Genomic DNA, 21,012 nt, shown 5'->3' on the forward strand with positions numbered 1-21,012 from the left:
AAACCTTGACCTTTCACAGTAGTAGGGCTGTACTTATTTTTCTCCTACAGGAGTAGAGAGAAGTTACGTACACATGACCAGTTTGCTGTTAACTTAAGAGTTAGTTACCAGTTAGAATTTTTACATTTACTGCACAGATGCATGTAGTGTAATGTTGTTGAATTGGTTAAGGTCATTACAGAAGCCTCATGCCTTGTTTATGTTATGTGGGAGTTTAAATATTTGTTTCCTTTGTACCTGCTGCTAAATGTCCATTATTCATTTCGTACAACTTTTTATTGTACTGTAAGACAATGTGATCATAGAGACTGCAGATAACTCCCCTCTTATTATTGGACGTTTTTCAGGTAATATTTGCAGATATGGAAATAAACAATTATTTTGAGTGACAGTTTTATTGAAATACGGCCTTATACAGTAGGTAATGTATGACAATCCATTAAGAGCATTGTTTCCTGCATTGTGTAGCCTTGCTGCTCAGGTTCATTTATTTATTGTGAATGTGCAATTTTGGCATAGAAGGGATGAATAGTAGGTCACCTGTTGAAGCATTGGCTCACTACTGCAGTGGTCGTGGAGTCTGTGGTCGTGGAGTCTGTGGTCGTGGAGTCTGTGGTCGTGGAGTCTGTGGTCGCGTTCTAAATTGTAAACTCCGCGATCACACATTGTTGATTGGCTGCCGCTATTTACAAACTAGACGAGCTGGAACGCGCTCTGTGTTGCACTGATTGCAAGAAACCAGTCATTCAGCAAGCCAAGCTCAGTCAGAGAGATATGCATGTTTCATGTTCCCACTAGTTTTACCTGTCCAGCTTGTTTGCCACGGCGTGTCCATATTTTCTTTCATCAAAGCGCACGTTTCCCGACGAAATCTACGTGTAGAGCGGTGGACGGTGAATGGCATTGTGGCAAATATTTGGTGAAACTAACCATAACTTTGAAGTTCCCGGGAAAAATCTTCCTAACAAAGTTTTCGCACACAATGGTTCCGAGGGAGAGGAACCACAGCGGCAGACTGCGACATGGCCCAGGTAAGGAGTTGGATTCTGCTTTCGGTGCTTTGCCTATGGCAGAAGCTGAAAATGTTCGATTTGAAAACTTCTTCACTGTAGCGGTTACGTGGTGAAAATAGACATGTCAAGCAATGTTTTTTATAATACGTAAAAGTCTCAAAAAGTATTTGGTATTTAAATATACAGTCATGGCCAAAAGTTTTGAGAATGACAAATATTAATTTCCACAAAGTTTGCTGCTTCAGTGTCTAGATATTTTTGTTAGATGTTACTATGGAATACTGAAGTATAATTACAAGCATTTTATAAGTGTCAAAGGCTTTTATTGACAATTACATGAAGTTGATGCAAAGAGTAAATATTTGCAGTGTTGACCCTTCTTTTTCAAGACCTCTGCAATCCGCCCTGGCATGCTGTCAATTAACTTCTTGGCCACATCCTGACTGATGGCAGCCCATTCTTGCATAATCAATGCTTGGAGTTTGTCAGAATTTGTGGGGTTTTGTTTGTCCACCCGCCTCTTGAGGATTGACCACAAGTTCTCAATGGGATTAAGGTCTGGGGAGTTTCCTGGCCATGGACCCAAAATATCAATGTTTTGTTCCCCAAGCCACTTAGTTATCACTTTTGCCTTATGGCAAGGTGCTCCATCATGCTGGAAAAGGTATTGTTCCTCACCAAACGGTTCCTGGATGGTCGGGAGAAGTTGCTCTCAGATTGCAGGTCTTCTCCGGACAATATTTTTTCCCGGATGCCCCAAACAATTGGAAAGGGGATTCATCAGAGAAAATGACTTTACCCCAGTCCTCAGCAGTCCAATCCCTGTACCTTTTGCAGAATATCAGTCTGTCCCTGATGTTTTTCCTGGAGAGAAGTGGCTTCTTTGCTGCCCTTCTTGGCACCAGGCCATCCTCCAAAAGTCTAAGCTTCACTGTGCGTGCAGATGCACTCACACCTGCCTGCTGCCATTCCTGAGCAAGCTCTGTACTGGTGGTGCCCCGATCCCGCAGCTGAATCAACTTTAGGAGACGGTCCTGGAGCTTGCTGGACTTTCTTGGGCGCCCTGAAGCCTTCTTCACCACAATTGAACTGCTCTCCTTGAAGTTCTTGATGATCCGATAAATGGTTGATTTAGGTGCAATCTTACTGGCAGCAATATCCTTGCCAGTGAAGCCCTTTTTGTCAAAAGCAATGATGACTACACGTATTTCCTTGCAGGTAACCATGATTGACAGCGGAAGAACAATGATTCCAAGCACCACCCTCCTTTTGAAGCTTCCAGTCTGTTATTCAAACTCAATCAGCATGACAGAGTGATCTCCAGCCTTGTCCTCATCAACACTTACACCTGTGTTAACGAGAGAATCACTGACATGATGTCAGCTGGTCCCTTTGTGGCAGGGCTAAAATGCAGTGGAAATGTTTTTGGGGGATTCAGTTCATTTGAATGGGAAAGTGGGACTTTGCAATTAATTGCAATTCATCTGATCACTCTTCATAACATTCTGGAGTATATGCAAATTGACATCATACAAACTGGGGCAGCAGACTTTGTGAAAATGTATATTTGTGTCATTCTCAAAACTTTTGGCCACGACTGTACATGTATATTTAAGTAATAAGCCCCGAGGAGGTGTGGTATATGGCCAATATACCACGGCTAAGGGCAGTTCTTAGAACGACACAACGCGGAGTGCCTGGGCACAGCCCTTAACAGTGGTATATTGGCCATATATCACTAACCCCCAAGGTGCCTTATTGCTATTATAAACTGGTTACCAACAATTAGAGCAGTAAAAATAAGTGTTTTGTCATACCCATGGTATACGGTCTGATAACATGGCTCTCAGTCAATCAGCATTCAGGGCTCAAACCACACAGTTTATGAATATATATAAATCATTTAGAATTGCTTATATTAAGCAAACCAGATGGCACCATTTTCTTGTTATTTTAATTTACGGATAGCCAGGGGCACACTCCAACACAGGCATAATTTACAAAGGGAAGCATGTCTGTTAATTGAGTCCATTTAGTGAGTATTTTTACTTAAGTACTTTACACCACTGTCGACTGTTATCTTGGGTTCAATATGTGTTTCGGTAGCCTGGTCCCAGATCTGTTTGTGTGATCATGTCAACTCCCTGTCATTCCAGTGACAAGGAGCTGACAGGACAACACAAACATATCTGGGACCAGGCTTGAGCTTCTGTGTGTTCACAACATTCACAATGGTTGTAGAAGGTCCAGTGTGAAAGTAGATTTAGATCTTGGTCACACTTTCAATTAATTTGCACATATTTGTAGTGTTTTACTGCTCTATGTAACTTAACAGAAGTATTTCATATTAAACTAGATCCCTGTTTGTCTTTAAATTAGACATCACATAAAATATTATAAAAAAATATTTTAGCTTGCTCTGTCTGCTGAAACTTTTATCCAACGCTGGTGGCTTCATTAAGGCACTTCACTTGATGTAGTCAGAAAAACTGGTTTGCTGTCTTCTCTACTGATACATAGTGCTGAGCTATTTGTGCTTTTTGAGGTTGGTTCGGATTCAAAAAATGTTTTAAACACCCTGAAACTACTTCTTACGGCTATGCTCAATGTCACCTCACGGTCTGCATTATTCTTGAGTAGAATAAATAAACTCAGACCAAGACAAGTAAATGACCAATGGATTATGGTAGCTGTAGTTCATTACCAAATTTTAATGCGCTAAACTATGCAGAATATTGGCCTGTTAGAAACTACATCGCACGGTTCAGGCTGGATCTTTATCTACTACATCGCACAGTTCAGGCTGGATCTTTATCTACTACATCGCACAGTTCAGGCTGGATCTTTATCTACTACATCGCACAGTTCAGGCTGGATCTTTATCTCTAGAGAAACTATGCAATGTGCGCATTGAGTTCACAGAAGACAAAAAACTGAGTGAAATGGAATTCAAATCATTGAACTGATGTCGGTCAGTTGTTGTTTAAAAAACTAAAAGTTGTTTAAAAAACAAAAATAACTGACATTTTGGTTAATCGCTCAGCACTACTGATACATGATGTTCTGTAGGGGATGAAATGATAATAGGCCAATTATCTGGTTTTTACATATAGTGTAATGTAGATGATCAGTATTATCATCCATCATTACCTCTCCCTCTCTTTCTTGCTATTTGCCTCCAGGCCATTGGCTCAAAAGTGGACGGTGATGCTCTTCTTGGGCACGTGTCTCCTCTACTGTGCCAGGATGGCCATGCCAATCTGTGCTGTTAACATGGCCACCACGTTTGGCTGGAGCAAGACGCAGTCGGGTGTGGTAATGGGGGGCTTCTTCTGGGGTTACTGCTTCACTCAGGTACTGGGAGGTCATGTCAGCGACAGGTGGGTCAACCTCTGGTGGTCTGAATGAGAGAAACAATGGCTACCTATTGGGATTTGTATTATTTGGTCTTGAGTGATTGCCTGTTATATAATGTCCATGTTAGAAGCTGGAAATCACCTTTCTTGTGTGCTGTGAAGACTGCTATGACTCTGCTCATGATTGTTTGTTTTGCCAGAATTGGTGGTGAACGGGTCCTACTTCTTGCCACTACGTCCTGGGCTTCCATTACAGCATGCACCCCTCTGTTGGCGCAACTGGGCATCAGTTCCCTCACCTCCATGACGGTGGCCAGATTCCTTATGGGGCTATTACAAGGTGAGAGGGTGGAAACAGAGAAAGTCTCCACCCTCTTTCTCCTCTTTTGGAATGGTTTGGTAACTTTGATAACAGCTGCTTTCCCTCAGGTGTCCACTACCCCTCTTTGGCCAGTCTTTGTTCCCAACGAGTGGATGAAGGGGAAAGAGGCTTTCTGATGAGTACCATGGGCAGTGGCTCTTATATGGGGTAAGTTATACATGTAATAACTGAACACAGGTCTCTAATTATACCAACATCCATCTCTGATTTATAATTTAATCATAAATAGCTTTATCTGAAATATGTTCTAAATGCTTCTTCCTCATTGTGCTTCTAATCTTGCGAGTCAGAACACTGATGGTGGGAGGACTGGGGTCCGTGATGTTGGAACGCTATGGCTGGGAGAGTGTGTTCTATGGCGCTGGTCTGCTCTCAGGACTGTGGTCATTGACTGTGTGGAGATTTCTACTGAGAGGTACTCTAGGGTAGCAATATAATAATCTATAGAACTGGTGCTTTGTGCATGAATATATTTTGTTTTAAAATATCAAGAAATTTGCATTGGATGTGTTGTATGTAATAGTTGTTTCATTGAATTAAGTGGTTGTTCTAGGTTCTAGATTTCATATGAGGTAGGCTTCTATAATATATTTCTAGTTTGAAAGTATCTACAAAATGTAATGCATGTATTATACATGTTAGTTGTTTCACTGAACGAAGTGGTTGTTATGTACGATTCATGAGGTTGGCTGCTATAATCATACTGATTTATATGGTAATGTGTGTGTCGATTGCAGGTCAAATGAACACAATCCAAGTGCTGTCAAGCCATGGATCCAGTTCGGGTCTGTCAAAGAAACACTGGCTAAAAATGTTCAAACAGCCCTCTGTGTGGTACAGCTCAAATTTTTGCATATGTTGATTGTGGATGTAATACAGTGTGGCACGTGGAAGTTATGCAAATGTTTTGCAACTTCTTGTTTTTACCTTGATGTTGCCTGCTTGCCTGGCTCCACTGCTTTTTAGTCTCTTGTTCTCCCTCTTTCACATCTCTTCAGTGCCATGGTCTTTGCTCACCTATGCTTCAGCAGTACTTGTTACACATTGATGTCATGGCTACCAACCTTTTTCAAAGATACATATCCGCACGCCAAGGTATTAAACCTTTATCTCTTCAGCCACTTTCTTTACCTTATCCAAAAAGCATGTCTTACCTATTCTGGCCTTCTTCACCCAAAATAATGAATAGTGTAACCATTGCAATTTAGTGTAATCTGTATTGTAACTCATACTTCTAATATATGTTATTCCAGGGATGGATGTGTAACGTAATTCCATGGTTGGTTGCAATCGCATCTGCGCTCTTTGGAGGCATAATTTCGGATCACCTCATTCAGCAGGGTACAAGAATGACAGATTAGAGTACAACGTTTGTTTGTTTTGCTGCTTCCTTATTGAAGCCATTTCATAGTAACAGACTGTTTTTTTGTTCTAGGATTTCGAACATCCTCTGTTAGGAAGATGATGCAGGTAAGCTTACCTGGTTTAGAATCGCTAACTTATATTCTTGTGTAACTGAACCCAATTTTCAGTGGTTTGTGGACAGAGAGAAAGTACAGGTATGCATAAGAGATTTGTTCAGACAGGTTAGAGCTCCCCATTTTCATGCCAGACAAGGCAATCAGACATATCCTTGGGGCTCAGGCAATATTTTCCCTGACTAACATGCAGTGAGGTCTGAAATTATTGACACCCTTGAAAAAGATGAGCAATAATGACTGTATAAAATGAATAATGAAAAAACCGTTTACAAAATTATATTAATTTAAACTAATACATTTGCTCAGAGAAAGATAATACTTTTTTTCTCAAAAGGGTAGGGGTCAAAATTATTGACACCCTTAAAGATTCTTATAAATAAAGTAGTCAAAATGTAGTATTTGGTCCCATATTCCTAGCACGCAATGACTACATCAAGCTTGTGACTACAAACTTGTTGGGTGCCTTTGAAGTTAGTTTCGGTTGTTTCAGATTATTTTGTACCCAAGTAATTGTGAAAATGTATTTAGTCATTTTAGTCACTTTTATTGAAAATAAGAATAAAATGTTTCTAAACACTTCTACATTAATGTGGATGAGACCATGATTATGGATAATCCTGAATGAATTGTGAATAATGATGATTGAGAAATACAGAGGGTCAAAGATCATACCCCCAAGACATGCTATTGTCTTAACATTATCAATAACAGGGGAGGTTAGCATGTCTTATCTGTGACCCTCTGTAACTTTCTCACAATTCATTCAGGATTATCCGTAATCATGCATCATCCACATTAATGTAGAAGTGTTCAGACATTTCTTATAATTTTGTACAATAAAAGTGACTCAATAATGACATAAAACATCATTTACCATTAATTTCTATCGGGCACAAAATAATTTGAAACACGATCAAAACGAACTGCAAATGCATCCAACAAGTAGAGTAGAGTCACAAGCATTATGTAGTCATTGCGTGCTAGGAATATGCTACCAAATACTACGCTTTTGACTACATTACTTATAAGAATCTTTAAGGATGTCAATCATTTTGATCCCTATGTTTTTGAGAAAAACAATATAATTTCCCTTTTTTTGCATACAATATTGCTCAGTATTTGAATTTTTGATTTTATACAGTCATTATTGCTCATCTTTGTCAAGGGTCTCAATAATTTCGTATCTGACATAACAGAATTAGTTACAGTTCAGTGGCTTGCGAAAGTTCTCACCCCACTTGGCATTTTTCCTATTTTGTTGCCTTACATCCTGGACATGGACTTTTGGGGGATTTGTATAATTTGATTTACACAGCATGCATACCACTTTGAAGATGCAAATAATTTTTTTCTTGTGCAACAAAGAAGAAATAAGATAACTTGAGCATGCATAACTATTCACCCCCCAAAGTCAATACTTTGTAGCGCCACCTTTTGCAGCAATTACAGCTGCAAGTGTCTTGGGGTATGTCTCTATAAGCTTGGCACATCTAGCCACTGGGATTTTTGCCCATTCTTCAAGGCAAAACTGTTCCAGGTCCTTCAAGTTGGATGGGTTCCTCTGGTGTACAGCAATCTTAAGTCGTACCACAGATTCTCAATTGGATGGAGGTCTGGGCTTTGACTAGGCCATTCCAAGACATTGAAATGTTTCCCCTTAAACCACTCGAGTGTTGCTTTATCAGTATTCTCAGGGTCATTGTCCTGCTGGAAGGTGAACCTCCGTCCCAGTCTCAAATCTCTGGAAGACTAAAACAGGTTTCCCTCAAGAATGTCCCTGTATTTAGCGGCATCCGTCATTCCTTCAATTCTGACCAGTTTCCCAGTCCCTGCCAATGAAAAACATCCACACAGCATGATACTGCCACCCCCATGCTTCACTGTGGGGATGATGTTCTCGTTGTGATGAGAGGCGTTGGGTTTGCGCCAAACATAGCGTTTTCCTTGATGCCAAAAAGCTACATTTTAGTCTCATCTGACCAGAGAACCTTCTTCCATATGTTTGGGGAGTCTCCCAAATGCCTTTTGGCGAACACCAAATGTGTTTGCTTATTTTTTTCTTTAAGCAATGGCTTTTTTTCTGGCCACTCTTAGGTAAAGCCCAGTTCTGTGGCGTGTACGGCTTAAAGTGGTCCTATGGGCAGATACTCCAATCTCCGCTGTGGAGGTTCGCAGCTCCTTCGGGGTTATCTTTGGTCTCTTTGTTGCCTCTCTGATTAATGCCCTCCTTGCATGGTCCGTGAGTTTTGGTGGGCAGCCCTCTCTTGTGAGGTTTGTTGTGGTGCCATATTATTTCCATGTTTTAATAATGGATTTAATGGTGCTCCGTGGGATGACCAAAGTTTTGCATATTTTTTTATAACCCAACCCTGATCTGTACTTCTCCCCCACTTTGCCCCTGACCTGTTTGGAGAGCTCCTTGGTCTTCATGGTGCTGCTTGCTTGATGGTGCCCCTTGCTTAGTGGTGTTGCAGACTCTGGGGCCTTTCAGAACAGGTGTATATTTACTGAGATAATGTGACAGATCATGTGACACTTAGATTGCACACAGGTGGACTTTATTTAACTAATTTATGTGACTTCTGAAGGTAATTGGTTGCAACAGATCTTATTTAGGGGCTTCATAGCAAAGGGGATGAATATATACAGTTAAAGTTGGATGTTTACATACAGTTGTGGCTAAAAGGTTTGAGAATGACACAAATATTCATTTTCAAAAAGTCTGCTGCCTCAGTTTGTATGATGGCAATTTGCATATACTCCAGAATGTTATGAAGAGTGATCAGATTAATTGCAAAGTCCCCCCAAAAAATCTCCACTGCATTTCAGCCCTGCCACAAAAGGACCAGCTGACATATCAGTGATTCTCTCGTGAACACAGGTGTGAGTGTTGATGAGGACAAGGCTGGAGATCACTCTGTCATGCTGATTTGAGTTTGAATAACAGACTGGAAGCTTCAAAAGGAGGTTGGTGCTTGGAATCATTGTTTTTCCTCTGTCAACCATGATTACCTGCAAGGAAACACATGCCGTCATCATTGCTTTGCACAAAAAGGGCTTCACAGGCAAGGATATTGCTGCCAGTAAGATTGCACCTAAATCAACCATTTATCGGATCATCAAGAACTTCAAGGAGAGCAGTTCAATTGTTGTGAAGAAGGCTTCAGGGCACCCAAGAATGTCCAGCAAGCGCCAGGACGTCTCCTAAAGTTGATCCAGCTGCGGGATCGAGGCACCACCAGTACAGAGCTTGCTCAGGAATGTCAGCAGGCAGGTGTGAGTGCATCTGCACGCACAGTGAGGCGAAGACTTTTGGAGGATGGCCTGGTGTCAAGAAGGGCAGCAAAGAAGCCACTTCTCTCCAGGAAAAACATCAGGGACAGACTGATATTCTGCAAAAGGTACAGGGATTGGACTGCTGAGGACTGGGGTAAAGTTGTTTTCTCTGATGAATCCCCTTTCCGATTGTTTGGGGCATCCGGAAAAAAGCTTGTCCGGAGAAGACAAGGTGAGCTCTACCATCAGTCCTGTGTCATGCCAACAGTAAAGCATCCTGAGACCATTCATGTGTGGGGTTGCTTCTCAGCCAAGGGCGTGGGCTCACTCACAACTTTGCCTAAGAACACAGCCATGAATAAAGAATGGTACCAACACATCCTCCGAGAGCAACTTCTCCCAACCATCTAGGAACCGTTTGGTGACGAACAATGCCTTTTCCAGCATGATGGAGCACCTTGCCACAAGGCAAAAGTGATAACTAAGTGGCTTGGGGAACAAAACATTGATATTTTGGGTCCATGGCCAGGAAACTCCCCAGACCTTAATCCCATTGAGAACTTGTGGTCAATCCTCAAGAGGCGGGTGGACAAACAAAACCCCACAAATTCTGACAAACTCCAAGCATTGATTATGCAAGAATATGCTGCCATCAGTCAGGATGTGGCCAAGAAGTTAATTGACAGCATGCCAGGGCGGATTGCAGAGGTCTTGAAAAAGAAGGGTCAACACTGCAAATATTTACTCTTTGCATCAACTTCATGTAATTGTCAATAACTGCCTTTGACACTTATAAAATGCTTGTAATTATACTTCAGTATTCCATAGTAACATCTGACAAAAATATCTAGACACTGAAGCAGCAAACTTTGTGGAAATTAATATTTGTGTCATTCTCAAAACTTTTGGCCATGACTGTACACTTAAGGTAGAGTCATTAAAACTTGTTTTTCAACCACTCCACAAATTTCTTGTTGACAAACTATGGTTTTGGCAAGTTGGTTAGGACATCTACTTTGTGCATGACACAAGTCATTTTTCCAACAATTGTTTACAGACATATTATTTCACTTATAATTCACTGTATCACAATTCCAGTGGGTCAGAAGTTTACATACACTAAGTTGACAGTGCCTTTAAACAGCTTGGAAAATTCCAGAAAAATATAATGGCTTTAGAAGCTTCTGATAAGCTAGTTGACGTCATTTGAGTCAATTGGAGGTGTACCTGTGGATGTATTTCAAGGCCTAGCTTCAAACTCAGTGCATCTTTGCTTGACATTATGGGAAAATCAAAAGAAATCAGCCAAGACTTCAGAAAAAAATTGTAGACCTCCACAAGTCTGGTTCATCATTGGGAGCAATTTCCAAACGCCTGAAGGTACCACGTTCATCTGTACAAACAATGGTATGCAAGTATAAACACCATGGGACCACGCAGCCGTCATACTGCTCAAGAAGGGGACGCATTCTGTCTCCTAGAGATGAATGTACTTTGGTGCACCAAGTGCAAATCAATCCCAGGACAAAAGCAATGGACCTTGTGAAGATGATGGAGGAAACGGGTACAAAAGTATCTATATCCACAGACAAAGATTGTACTTTTTGGAGAAATGTCCTATGGTCTGATGAAACAAAAATCAAACTGTTTGGCCATAATGACCATCGTTATGTTTGGAGGAAAAAGGGGGAGGCTTGCAAGCCGAAGAACACCATCCCAACCGTGAAGCACTGCGGTGGCAGCTTAATGTTGTGGGGGTGCTTTGCTGCAGGAGGGACTGGTGTACTTCACAAAACAGATGGCATCATGAGGATGGAAAATTATGTGGATATATTGAAGCAACATCTTAAGACATCAGTCAGGAAGTTAAAGCTTGGTAGGCTAATTTACATAATTTGAGTCAATTGGAGGTGTACCTGTGGATGTATTTCAAGGCCTACCTTCAAACTCAGTGCCTCTTTACATGACATCATGTGAAAATCAAAAGAAATCAACATTTTACTTATTTTATTTCACCTTTATTTAACCAGGTAGGCTAGTTTAGAACAATTTCTCATTTACAACTGTGACTTGGCAACCTAGACCTCAGAAAAAAAATTGTAGACCTCCACAAGTCTGGTTCATCCTTGGGAGCAATTTTGTGGGGGTGCTTTGCTGCAGGAGGGACTGGTGCACTTCACAAAATAGATGGCATCATGAGGGGAAATAATGTGGATATATTGAAGCAACTTCTCAAGACATCAGTCAGGAAGTTAAAGCTTGGTCGCAAATGGGTCTTCCAAATGGACAATGACCCCAAGCATACTTCCAAAGTTGTGGCAAAACGGCTTAAGGACAACAAAGTCAAGGTATTGGAGTGGCCATCAGAAAGCCCTGACCTCAATCCCATAGAACATTTGTGGGCAGAACTATATAAGTGTGTGCGAGCAAGGAAGCCTACCAACCTGACTCAGTTACACCAGCTCTGTCAGGAGGAATGGGCCAAAATTCACCCAACTTATTGTGGGAAGCTTGTGGTAGGCTACCCGAAACGTTTGACCCAAGTTAAACAATTTAAAGGCAATGCTACCAAATACTAATTGAGTGTATGTAAACTTCTGACCCACTGGGAATGTGATGAAAGAAATAAAAGCTGAAATAAATCATTCTCTCTACTATTATTCTGACATTTCACTTTCTTAAAATAAAGTGGTGATCCTAACTGACCCAAGACAGGGAATTTTTACTAGGATTAAATGTCAGGAATTGTGAAATACTGAGTTTAAATGTACTTGGCTCAGGTGTATGTAAACGTCTGACTTCAACTGTATGCACGCACCACTTTTCCATTTTATTTATTTTTGTAGAATTTTTTTCATTTCACCAATTTGGACTATTTTGTGTATGTCCATTACATGAAATCCAAATAAAAATCCATTTAAATTACAGGTTGTAATGCAACAAAATAGGAAAATGCCAAGGGGGATGAATACCTTTGCAAGGCACTGTATCTCTTGAAATGGGGAATTTAAAGTTAAAGTGACACTCCAATCTATTTTTCACCTTCTTTATCACCTGATTTACTTTACAAAAGGTAAGTCTTGACATAGCACAAGTGGCGGGTGTGCTTTTCCTCATATGTTCTCTATTGTTCCTCAAGCAAGGGTGAGGCTGATGACATCACGGATTCCCATCAAAATGACTCCTTAAATGCCCTACTCCCTTGAAGTTTGCACTTCTGTCTAAAATTCACTATTTTGTTCAAAACATATTTTTTTACCCTTCAGTGTGTACTTTACTGTCTTTATACTTTGGTTATCGCTTTTCAACAGTAAATGTTCACAAATCGCTAGATGATATCTTTAAATAAGTTGATCGGTGTGTTTCTCTCTCTCCTCATACAGTTCATGTCCATGGGTGTGTCCAGTGTTTTCCTCCTGCTACTCTGCAGGCCACTCTCATTCCCTTCCGCTGTGATCTTTGTCTCCGCTGCTGTGGGCCTGGCCACCTTCAACAGCAGGTGTGTTTCTGTGTGTGCTCATGTAACATTATTCCATCCACATAATAGAGGTATACCTGTATTACTGGATGAGAAGGGTAACTTCTCATCCAGTAATAGAGTTATTAGTATACTAACCCATTGCCATTGTCCCCATGCGCTAGTGGTGTGTCTGTGAATGTACAGGACCTTGCCCCATCGTGTGCTGGAGCCTTGTTTGGTCAGTTTGTTTTTACAATTTTAAAATTGAACCTTTATTTAACTAGGCAAGTCAGTTAAGAACAAATTCTTATTGACAATGACGGCCTACACCTGCCAAACTCGTACATTGCTGGACCAATTGTGCCCAGCATCGTCCGGGTTTGGCCGGTGTAGGCCGTCATTGTAAATAAGAATTTATCTTAGCTGGACACTGTCAGTGTCTTTGGGTATCATTGTCTTCCCATTCCATTTGTTCCATTTTGATTGACAAACAAATATGTTGATCCCAAAAATGTATATATTTTTTTCTCCACAGGATTTATGAATATGTGTGGGGCTTTCACAGGTAGGTATTAGATATCAATCCCCCATGTATACTGTACATCAGAACGATATAATGCTCACGGTTAAGTGTATTTGACTGTGTAAATGAGACCAGTTTGTGATTCCCACAGGTCTGGTGCTGGTCTATGTTTCTGGATACCTGATTGAGGTCACAGCTTCCTGGGGTTACGTGTTCTCACTCATCACAATGGTGAACACCATGGGCCTCGGAGTATTCCTCATGTTTGGAGAAGCCAACCGTGTGGACTTGTGGAATTTGTCCCAAGTCACTCGTGTATGACCCACACAAAGACACTGCCAATAACTTAGTGTGTATATCTGTGTAGGTCATAATGTCAGTCTAACAAAATGGTTTGTGAAGAGGATTGTAGGCCTAACTACAATAGGCCTATGAAAAAATGACATGTTTTAAATTATGCCTTCATGCATCAGGTCTGAGAATAAGATGGTTTAAAATATTTATAATTCAATGTTGCTTCACTTGGTAGAACTTTGAAAACATGATCTATTGTCCCTGAAATTGAAAAGCGAAACAAGACAACAGTAAACATGTCATCCCCCACGAATGATGCAGCGACCCCTATTGGGCCAATTGAGATATCTTGTGTGACTAACACATTTTAGTTGACCACAGATTAGCCTTTATATTGACCAGATCCTCAAGTGGCCGCTCTAACAATGAAAATAAATGTCTCAAAAAATGGAAGGCAGTTAGCCTGGGTACCTGTCCAGGTCTTGACATTCAGGTAAATTTGCCAGTGGCACACCGGGCCAGTACCAAGTGAAAAATACTGGCCTGAATTTTAAAATTACTGACCCAGGCCAAGATATCAGGAAAGCAAGTTATGCACGCAGAATTTAAATCTGGGTGATTTCACGTTTCATTTGCAGTCTGGTCAAATACCTTATATTATAGCAAACCATAAAATCAGATATTTATTTACACTAATTGTTTGGAAAACAAAAATAAAACCATCCCCCCTCTCAATGATGACCTATAGCCTATATTAAACCGTTTAAAATCTAATATTCCCGCCAGAAATTAGCCTAGTAACATATTGATGAAAAGCAATATCTTTAGATGGTCCATATGATCAGGCAGGTGTGCTATTTTAGCAATAAGCATGATCACCCGTCTGACGCAGCATCCTGGCTATATGGCTGAAGCATGGGGTTGCTGCTCTGCATGGTTTACCCCAAAGGGCTAATCATTAGCTATGTCACAGACTAAATATGATCTGGTTGCTTGTATAATGTCTTTAAAAAACTCCCACTGGCATTCATAAAATCATGTAATTGTTATGTTTGTAAATAGTGTAATTGTGTGAATTGTACAGTTAATAGAGGCCTACGTAAACACATACGAATGGCTGACGCGCTTCCCGCAGTTACTTTTTTTTATTGTCATGCCAGATACTAAAGATTGTAAAACGCTGCCAATTGGAGTTGAGAAATAAATCATAGCCCTATAACACTGAAACGCTGGGATCCCGCTCTTTTCAATTATTTCCATCAAAACGGTTGTATTTTCCAGAGATAGCATTTAAGATTGTTGCGCAGAAACTGGGTTTATTAGAACAGATTTAATTATCCGCAGCAATCAGCAGTGTCCAGAATTCTGCGCTCTTGCCACCTGACAGTTGATATTCAACTAATAAATAAACGACATTGCTCATGAACAGCTTCGGGAATTAATCAGATTTTAAATAATTATAAAGGCCTAGACTACAGCATAGCATTATTAAAATATTGATTTTTGTATTTAACCAACAAGTGATTTGTGTAAATAGGCTACTGTTCATGTATGGACAAGCAAGCAGCTCCATGGTGAAGGCCTACATGGTCCGTGGACCTTACATAAACCTTTATTTGCTAATGACATCGCTATGTCTGATATGAAAAAAGATTGAAAGGTGGAGGACTTTTGAATGGCATGCGGATGTTCAACTATGAATTGATGGGCTTCCCGCCTCCACTTAGGCGGGTGTATCCAGGAAGTTGAGGCAGGGCCTCACTCGAGATGGACAGGAAAGGCTTTGACATTATTGACACCGCTTGGAAGCTGGTTGATAACAAGTGTGAAGCGTCAGCTGTTGGGAAGATTGTGAATGTATGAATACAAGCAGCCTATATAGCCTATATCTTTTTTTTTAAATGTCGTCTACTGTCCCAAGCGGGCCATATGAAAGCTTGATAAACTGGCCAGGTCAGCGGATAGCCCTGAATGTCGAGCTCTGCAGGCTCTAGCTAATCCACTCCTTATATAGCCTATACTCCATATCATGTGCCAAATAAAAAACGCCACCTGCTGGAGAAGACAGATTTTGTGCCGAGTTATACCTCTCGTTTAGCCTATTCCTCTCTGGTGTGACTCACAAATGTCAGTTAATTACTATAGCTCCCGCCTTGGGCTAATTAGTGTAATTTTGTAAATGGCGGATTTCAATGGCAAAACACATAATTCATCCACCTTTCGTCAACATCGGGTCAATGCTGTCTGAGATATCACGTGTGACTTAACAGATGGAGAGACAGAAGGACGGATGGAGACCGATTCACAATCCCTCCCTGATTTCACCTTGGGGGACAATAAACAAAGCTAGTAGAAAGCAACTTTACACGCATCAGAAAGTAACTTTACGAGCATCAGTGCAGTTTCAGCACCATAGCCAGTGGAGAGTGGCTATGGTAATGACAAATCAGCAGTTGCGACACGTCATTCAGGGCCACCTGTTTTGAGCCCCACCTGTTTAGCCCCCCAAAAATATATGTGTATATCTACCGTAGCTTTGATGGGACTGATCATGTCAACATCATACTTTCACATTCTTAGCTAGCAAGCTAGACAAGCAGTCATCATCATGAATCAAGTCGACAATGTACTGGCGAATCCTTTTAATCCTTGTCATATGAAGAGAAAGTATAGCTAAACTTAGCCATTGGACATAAACAATACACAACAAGTTGGAAATCGCAAATTCAACAATAAGTGGCTTGGATGGAATCAGTTGCTAACTGCAAGCGTTTCAATGCAATCATGAGCCTGCTATTCAGTGGAGTCGGTGTGTGGTCCAAGTCTGGGTTTAAGGATCTATTTTCCAAGTTTAAAAAGATAAACATTCACATGCAACACCATGGGCCAGAAAGGGTTGAATACATTGGCCATGCTGTCAATCCAGCATAAATTCTGCCGAATTCAAAACAACTGGAAACTCGAAACTGGGAAATCTCAGACTTCAGTGAGTTCAAGACAACTGGGACCTCGGAAAAAACGAGCTCCAACTGGGAAAATACGTTTTGAACGGTCATCCAACTTGGAATTCCAGGTTGGGAACTCAGGCCTCTTTCTAGAGCTCTGACCTGAAGATCACTGATGTCATGATTCAACGTAATTTTTTTCTGAGTTCCCAGTTGTCTTGAAAGCACTATAAATCCAGAGAATGCCAGACTTTGATGACACAGTTTGATGACAAAATGTGCCATAAGAAGGACCGCAGCACCACCTTTCTGTTCAAGTGAGCACAGCACAACTGTCACGCCCTGACCATAGAGAGCCCATGTTTCTCTATGGTGTAGTAGGTCAGGGCGTGACAAGAGGGTAGTCTAGTTAAAAATGTCTATGTTGTGTTCTAGTTTATATTTTCTAGGTTGGTGTTTTGTATGATTCCCAATTAGAGGCAGCTGGTAATCATTGTCTCTAATTGGGAATCATATTTATGTAGCTATTTTTCCCACCTGTGTTTGTGGGATATTATTTTGTGTTTGTGCATGTGCACCACATAGTCACGTTTTGTTGTTCGTTTATTGTTTTGTTTTGCTGAAGTTTCACTTGATATTAAAGATGTGGAACTCTACGTACGCTGCGCCTTGGTCCCGTTCTTACGACAACCGTGACAGAATATCCCACCAAACCAGGACCAAGCAGCATGTTCACCAGGTGAAGGAGTTTTGGACATGGGAAGAAGTGATGGGTGGATGAGAGACCCTTCCTTGGCGGCAGATGGAAGGTAATGATGGAGGAAGGTGACGACGCCGGGGTTCGCGGCCACAGAAAGCCCAAGGACAACCCCAATAAAAAAAAATGTTGGGGGGGGGCACAAGGGGTGGCCGGTCGAGCTGAGGAGAGTGCCAGAGCCCGAATGGCAAACGGGAGGAGCGTGTCGTCAGACCACGGCCACAGAAACCCCAATAATTGTTTGGGGGGGCACATGGATCTGGCGGCTGAGCAGAGGGAAGAGCCAGAGACCACATGGGAGAGATGAGAGAGATGTTGTGCAAGTGTGTTCTGCTCAACATCTGACCAGAGGATCCGGTCATCAGTCCGGTGCAACCTGTGCTGGACCCACGCATCAGGCCTCCAGTGCGCCTCCCCAGTCCGGTACGTCTTGTGCCTGTTCCTCGCACTCGCCCTGAGGTGCGTGTCCCCAGTCCGGTGCGTCCTGTGCCTGCTCCTCGCACTCGCCCTGAAGTGTGTGTCACCAGTCCGGTGCCACCTGTGCCGGCTCCACGCATCAGGCCTCCAGTGCGCCTCAACAGTCCTGTGCCACCTGTACCGGCTCCACGCACTCAGCCTCCAGTGCGCATTCACAGTCCAGAGCTTCCGGAGACGGTTCACAGGCCAGAGCTTCCGGAGACGGTTCACAGGCCAGAGCTTCCGGAGACGGTTCACAGGCCAGAGCTTCCGGAGACGGTTCACAGGCCAGAGCCTCCCGCGACGGTCCACAGTACGGAACCTCCCGCGACGGTCCACAGTACGGATACCTCCCGCGACGGTCCACGGTACGGATACCTCCCGCGACGGTCCACGGTACGGAAACCTCCCGCGACGGTCCACGGTACGGATACCTCCCGCGACGGTCCACGGTACGGATACCTCCCGCGACGGTCCACGGTACGGATACCTCCCGCGACGGTCCACGGTACGGATACCTCCCGCGATGGTCCACGGTGCGGAACCTCCCGCGACGGTCCACGGTCTGGAACCTCCAGCAACGGTGAACGGTCCGGAAACTCCAGCTCCATGGCCGGAGCCTTCCCCTGCGCCAATGCCCAGTCCGAGCATGGCGTCCAGTCCAGCTCCAGGGCAGGAGCCTTCCTCTGCCCCGGTGCCCAGTCCAGGCACGACGTCCAGTCCCGCTCCATGGCCGGAGCCCTCCTTTGCGCCGGTGCCCAGTCCAGGCACGGTGTCCAGTCCCGCTCCATGGCCAGAGTCGCCTTCTCCCCCTAACCCCCCCATTTGGTTTCAGGTTTGCGGCCGTAGTCCGCACCTTCGGGGGGGGGGGGGGGGTACTGTCACGCTCTGACCAAAGAGAGCCCTTGTTTCTCTATGGTGTAGTAGGTCAGGGCGTGACTAGGGGGTAGTCTAGTTTAATATTTCTATGTTGTGTTCTAGTTTATATTTTCTAGGTTGGTGTTTTGTATGATTCCCAATTAGAGGCAGCTGGTAATCGTTGCCTCTTATTGGGGATCATATTTAAGTAGCTATTTTTCCTTTTCCTTTGTGCATGTGCACCACATAGTCACGTTTCGTTGTTCGTTTATTGTTTTGTTTTGCTGAAATTTCACTTGATATTAAAGATGTGGAACTCTACGTACGCTAATCCTTGGTCCCGTTCTTACGACAACCATGACAACAACAAGGTCAGTCCAAAAATGTATTGTATGCTTCTGCATAAATTATGTAATATGTCAGGGAGATATGTATACTGTAGCTAAGAAAGTAATACTAAGGCTACTAACAGCTTACTACACAACATACACTATGTGCCTCACGCTAATAATTTGGCTCCTTTCACCCTCATATAGCCTATAGCCTGTTTAAGAGAAATGTAATCATCTAATATTGTAAGAGCTTTCATTGTCTGCTTATATGCCCCCTATATTTATCAAAACGGTTCTGACTTGGTGTACAGGTATAATACTGTAAGAACGTCCATGTTCTGAATTCTGTCGCTGTACATTTCAAAAGTGCTGAACAAATAGTTATATTGACTATGTCCGACTGAGCTCAATCATTGTCTTAATCGAAATTACGGATTGTCTCTTATCCCATAGTTTGTACATCTCAATTGTCAGTAGAAGCCACATTTGTGTAAGCAAGTCAGCCATATCAGCTATGTTTTTTAAAAAGGCAGTAAATGAAGCTGAATTAACTGTTTCGCTGCCAGACCAGACTCCACTGATAGCCAGGTGTAGCAGTGGTAAGGATTCACTCCATGGAGCTGAAAAGTAAGCTCTCCTGTTGGGACAACTTTTTGTAGGCCCTAACAGTTGTGGGCACTGTTTGTCACGTTATAATGCAATTACTGTATTGTTGTGTAGTGGCTTTGCTGGCATGCATTTACAAAAAAATATATAATTTTTTGCCCAACTAATATTTGCATGCTAAAATCGCCACTGAAAATCAGATATTATGTATTATGGAAACACTGAAAGTGAACAGTAAGTTGGTTGAAATCTCTTTCTGCAGATTACTTTACTGCAGAAATATCCAAGGTGTGTCCTATTCTCAAATATGAATAGATCATCATGATTAGGCAATTCTCATTTGCTGTGATGAAGCTGAATGATGTCTGTGTGTGCTGCTGCTGTGCAGTGTGAAATATTGTGCAGGTTTAGTGGGGCCGCTGATGTATTGTGCAATAATGCCCCATTCTGCAAAATGTTAACTGCTCATTTCAAAAACATTTCGCTGATGAGAATCCGGTCGGTTTATGGTGGGGGGAGTATGACCCTGTCCTGTCATGACGTCAAGCTTCCTCGATCTAATCCTCGAGCATTGCATTCAATAAACGGACGTCTTGGATGGGAAGAAGATAAGCAAATCCTGCTAGATTGGTTCAGAGATGGTGAAAACAAAACAAGTGGACAACTGTTTCGGAAAATCAAGGTTAATATATAGGGCAAATGTATTTGAACCGGTGTCCTTTCTCGCTTTATGCGTTATCACGGCTGGAGCGGTGCTGATGATGCGGACGCCCGATGCCTGCCTGGACCATTGTTTTAGGCCTAGCCTATTATATGTAGGCTATTCTATAGCCAAATATGGACAACATTTCGTAGGCTTATGGCTACTACTACATCATTCTTCTGATCCAAGGGTGTACATCGACAGTGAGTTCTTGTTTGAAAAAAATACTTGCTAATAGGAGTCAGTGCGTCAGATATGGAAACGAATAGATGCTTCTGTGGATAATGCTTCTGGAATGAGTGGTACCCTGTTGAAACTGGACCAATGTGTATGGACACTGATCGGTGTTTTTTTTCTGACACTGTGGATCCATATGAGATAGGATTCTAGGCTATACCTACATCAAATACATTTTAACAGCATGCGCCAAATGCTCTATCGACGTTGTGTAGATATGCCTTTGTGATCCGAGTCAACTTTACATTCCTGAAGAAAAGGTAATGAGGTAATGGTGATCTGGAAACGGTCTTACGGTCTTGCTCGTGTTTATTGGCCTTATTCCAAGGAATC

General features: G+C 42.3%; 1 protein-coding gene across 3 annotated transcripts; it reads left to right on the forward strand.

Annotated features, from left to right (window-relative positions):
- The first annotated feature begins 895 nt into the window (after positions 1–895).
- Positions 896–15,208, forward strand: LOC115165715 (solute carrier family 17 member 9). Of its 3 annotated transcripts, XM_029719016.1 has the most exons (13): positions 896–1,031; positions 4,196–4,393; positions 4,570–4,709; positions 4,799–4,898; positions 5,042–5,166; positions 5,489–5,585; positions 5,750–5,846; positions 6,005–6,092; positions 6,187–6,221; positions 12,892–13,007; positions 13,151–13,206; positions 13,504–13,533; positions 13,643–15,208. In XM_029719016.1, exons 1-13 carry the CDS (start codon positions 898–900, stop codon positions 13,810–13,812), a joined length of 1,386 nt encoding a protein of 461 aa, XP_029574876.1. In that variant the 5' UTR covers positions 896–897; the 3' UTR covers positions 13,813–15,208. The 3 variants fall into 3 exon arrangements, with proteins under 3 accessions (XP_029574876.1, XP_029574877.1, XP_029574878.1); XM_029719017.1 differs by lacking the exon at positions 5,750–5,846 and having other exon boundaries at positions 5,038–5,166; XM_029719018.1 differs by lacking the exons at positions 5,750–5,846; positions 6,005–6,092; positions 6,187–6,221 and having other exon boundaries at positions 5,038–5,166.
- The last annotated feature ends 5,804 nt before the right edge of the window (positions 15,209–21,012 follow it).

The sequence above is a fragment of the Salmo trutta genome, chromosome 28, assembly GCF_901001165.1.
Source record: "Salmo trutta chromosome 28, fSalTru1.1, whole genome shotgun sequence".
NCBI classification, from domain to species: Eukaryota; Metazoa; Chordata; class Actinopteri; order Salmoniformes; family Salmonidae; genus Salmo; species Salmo trutta.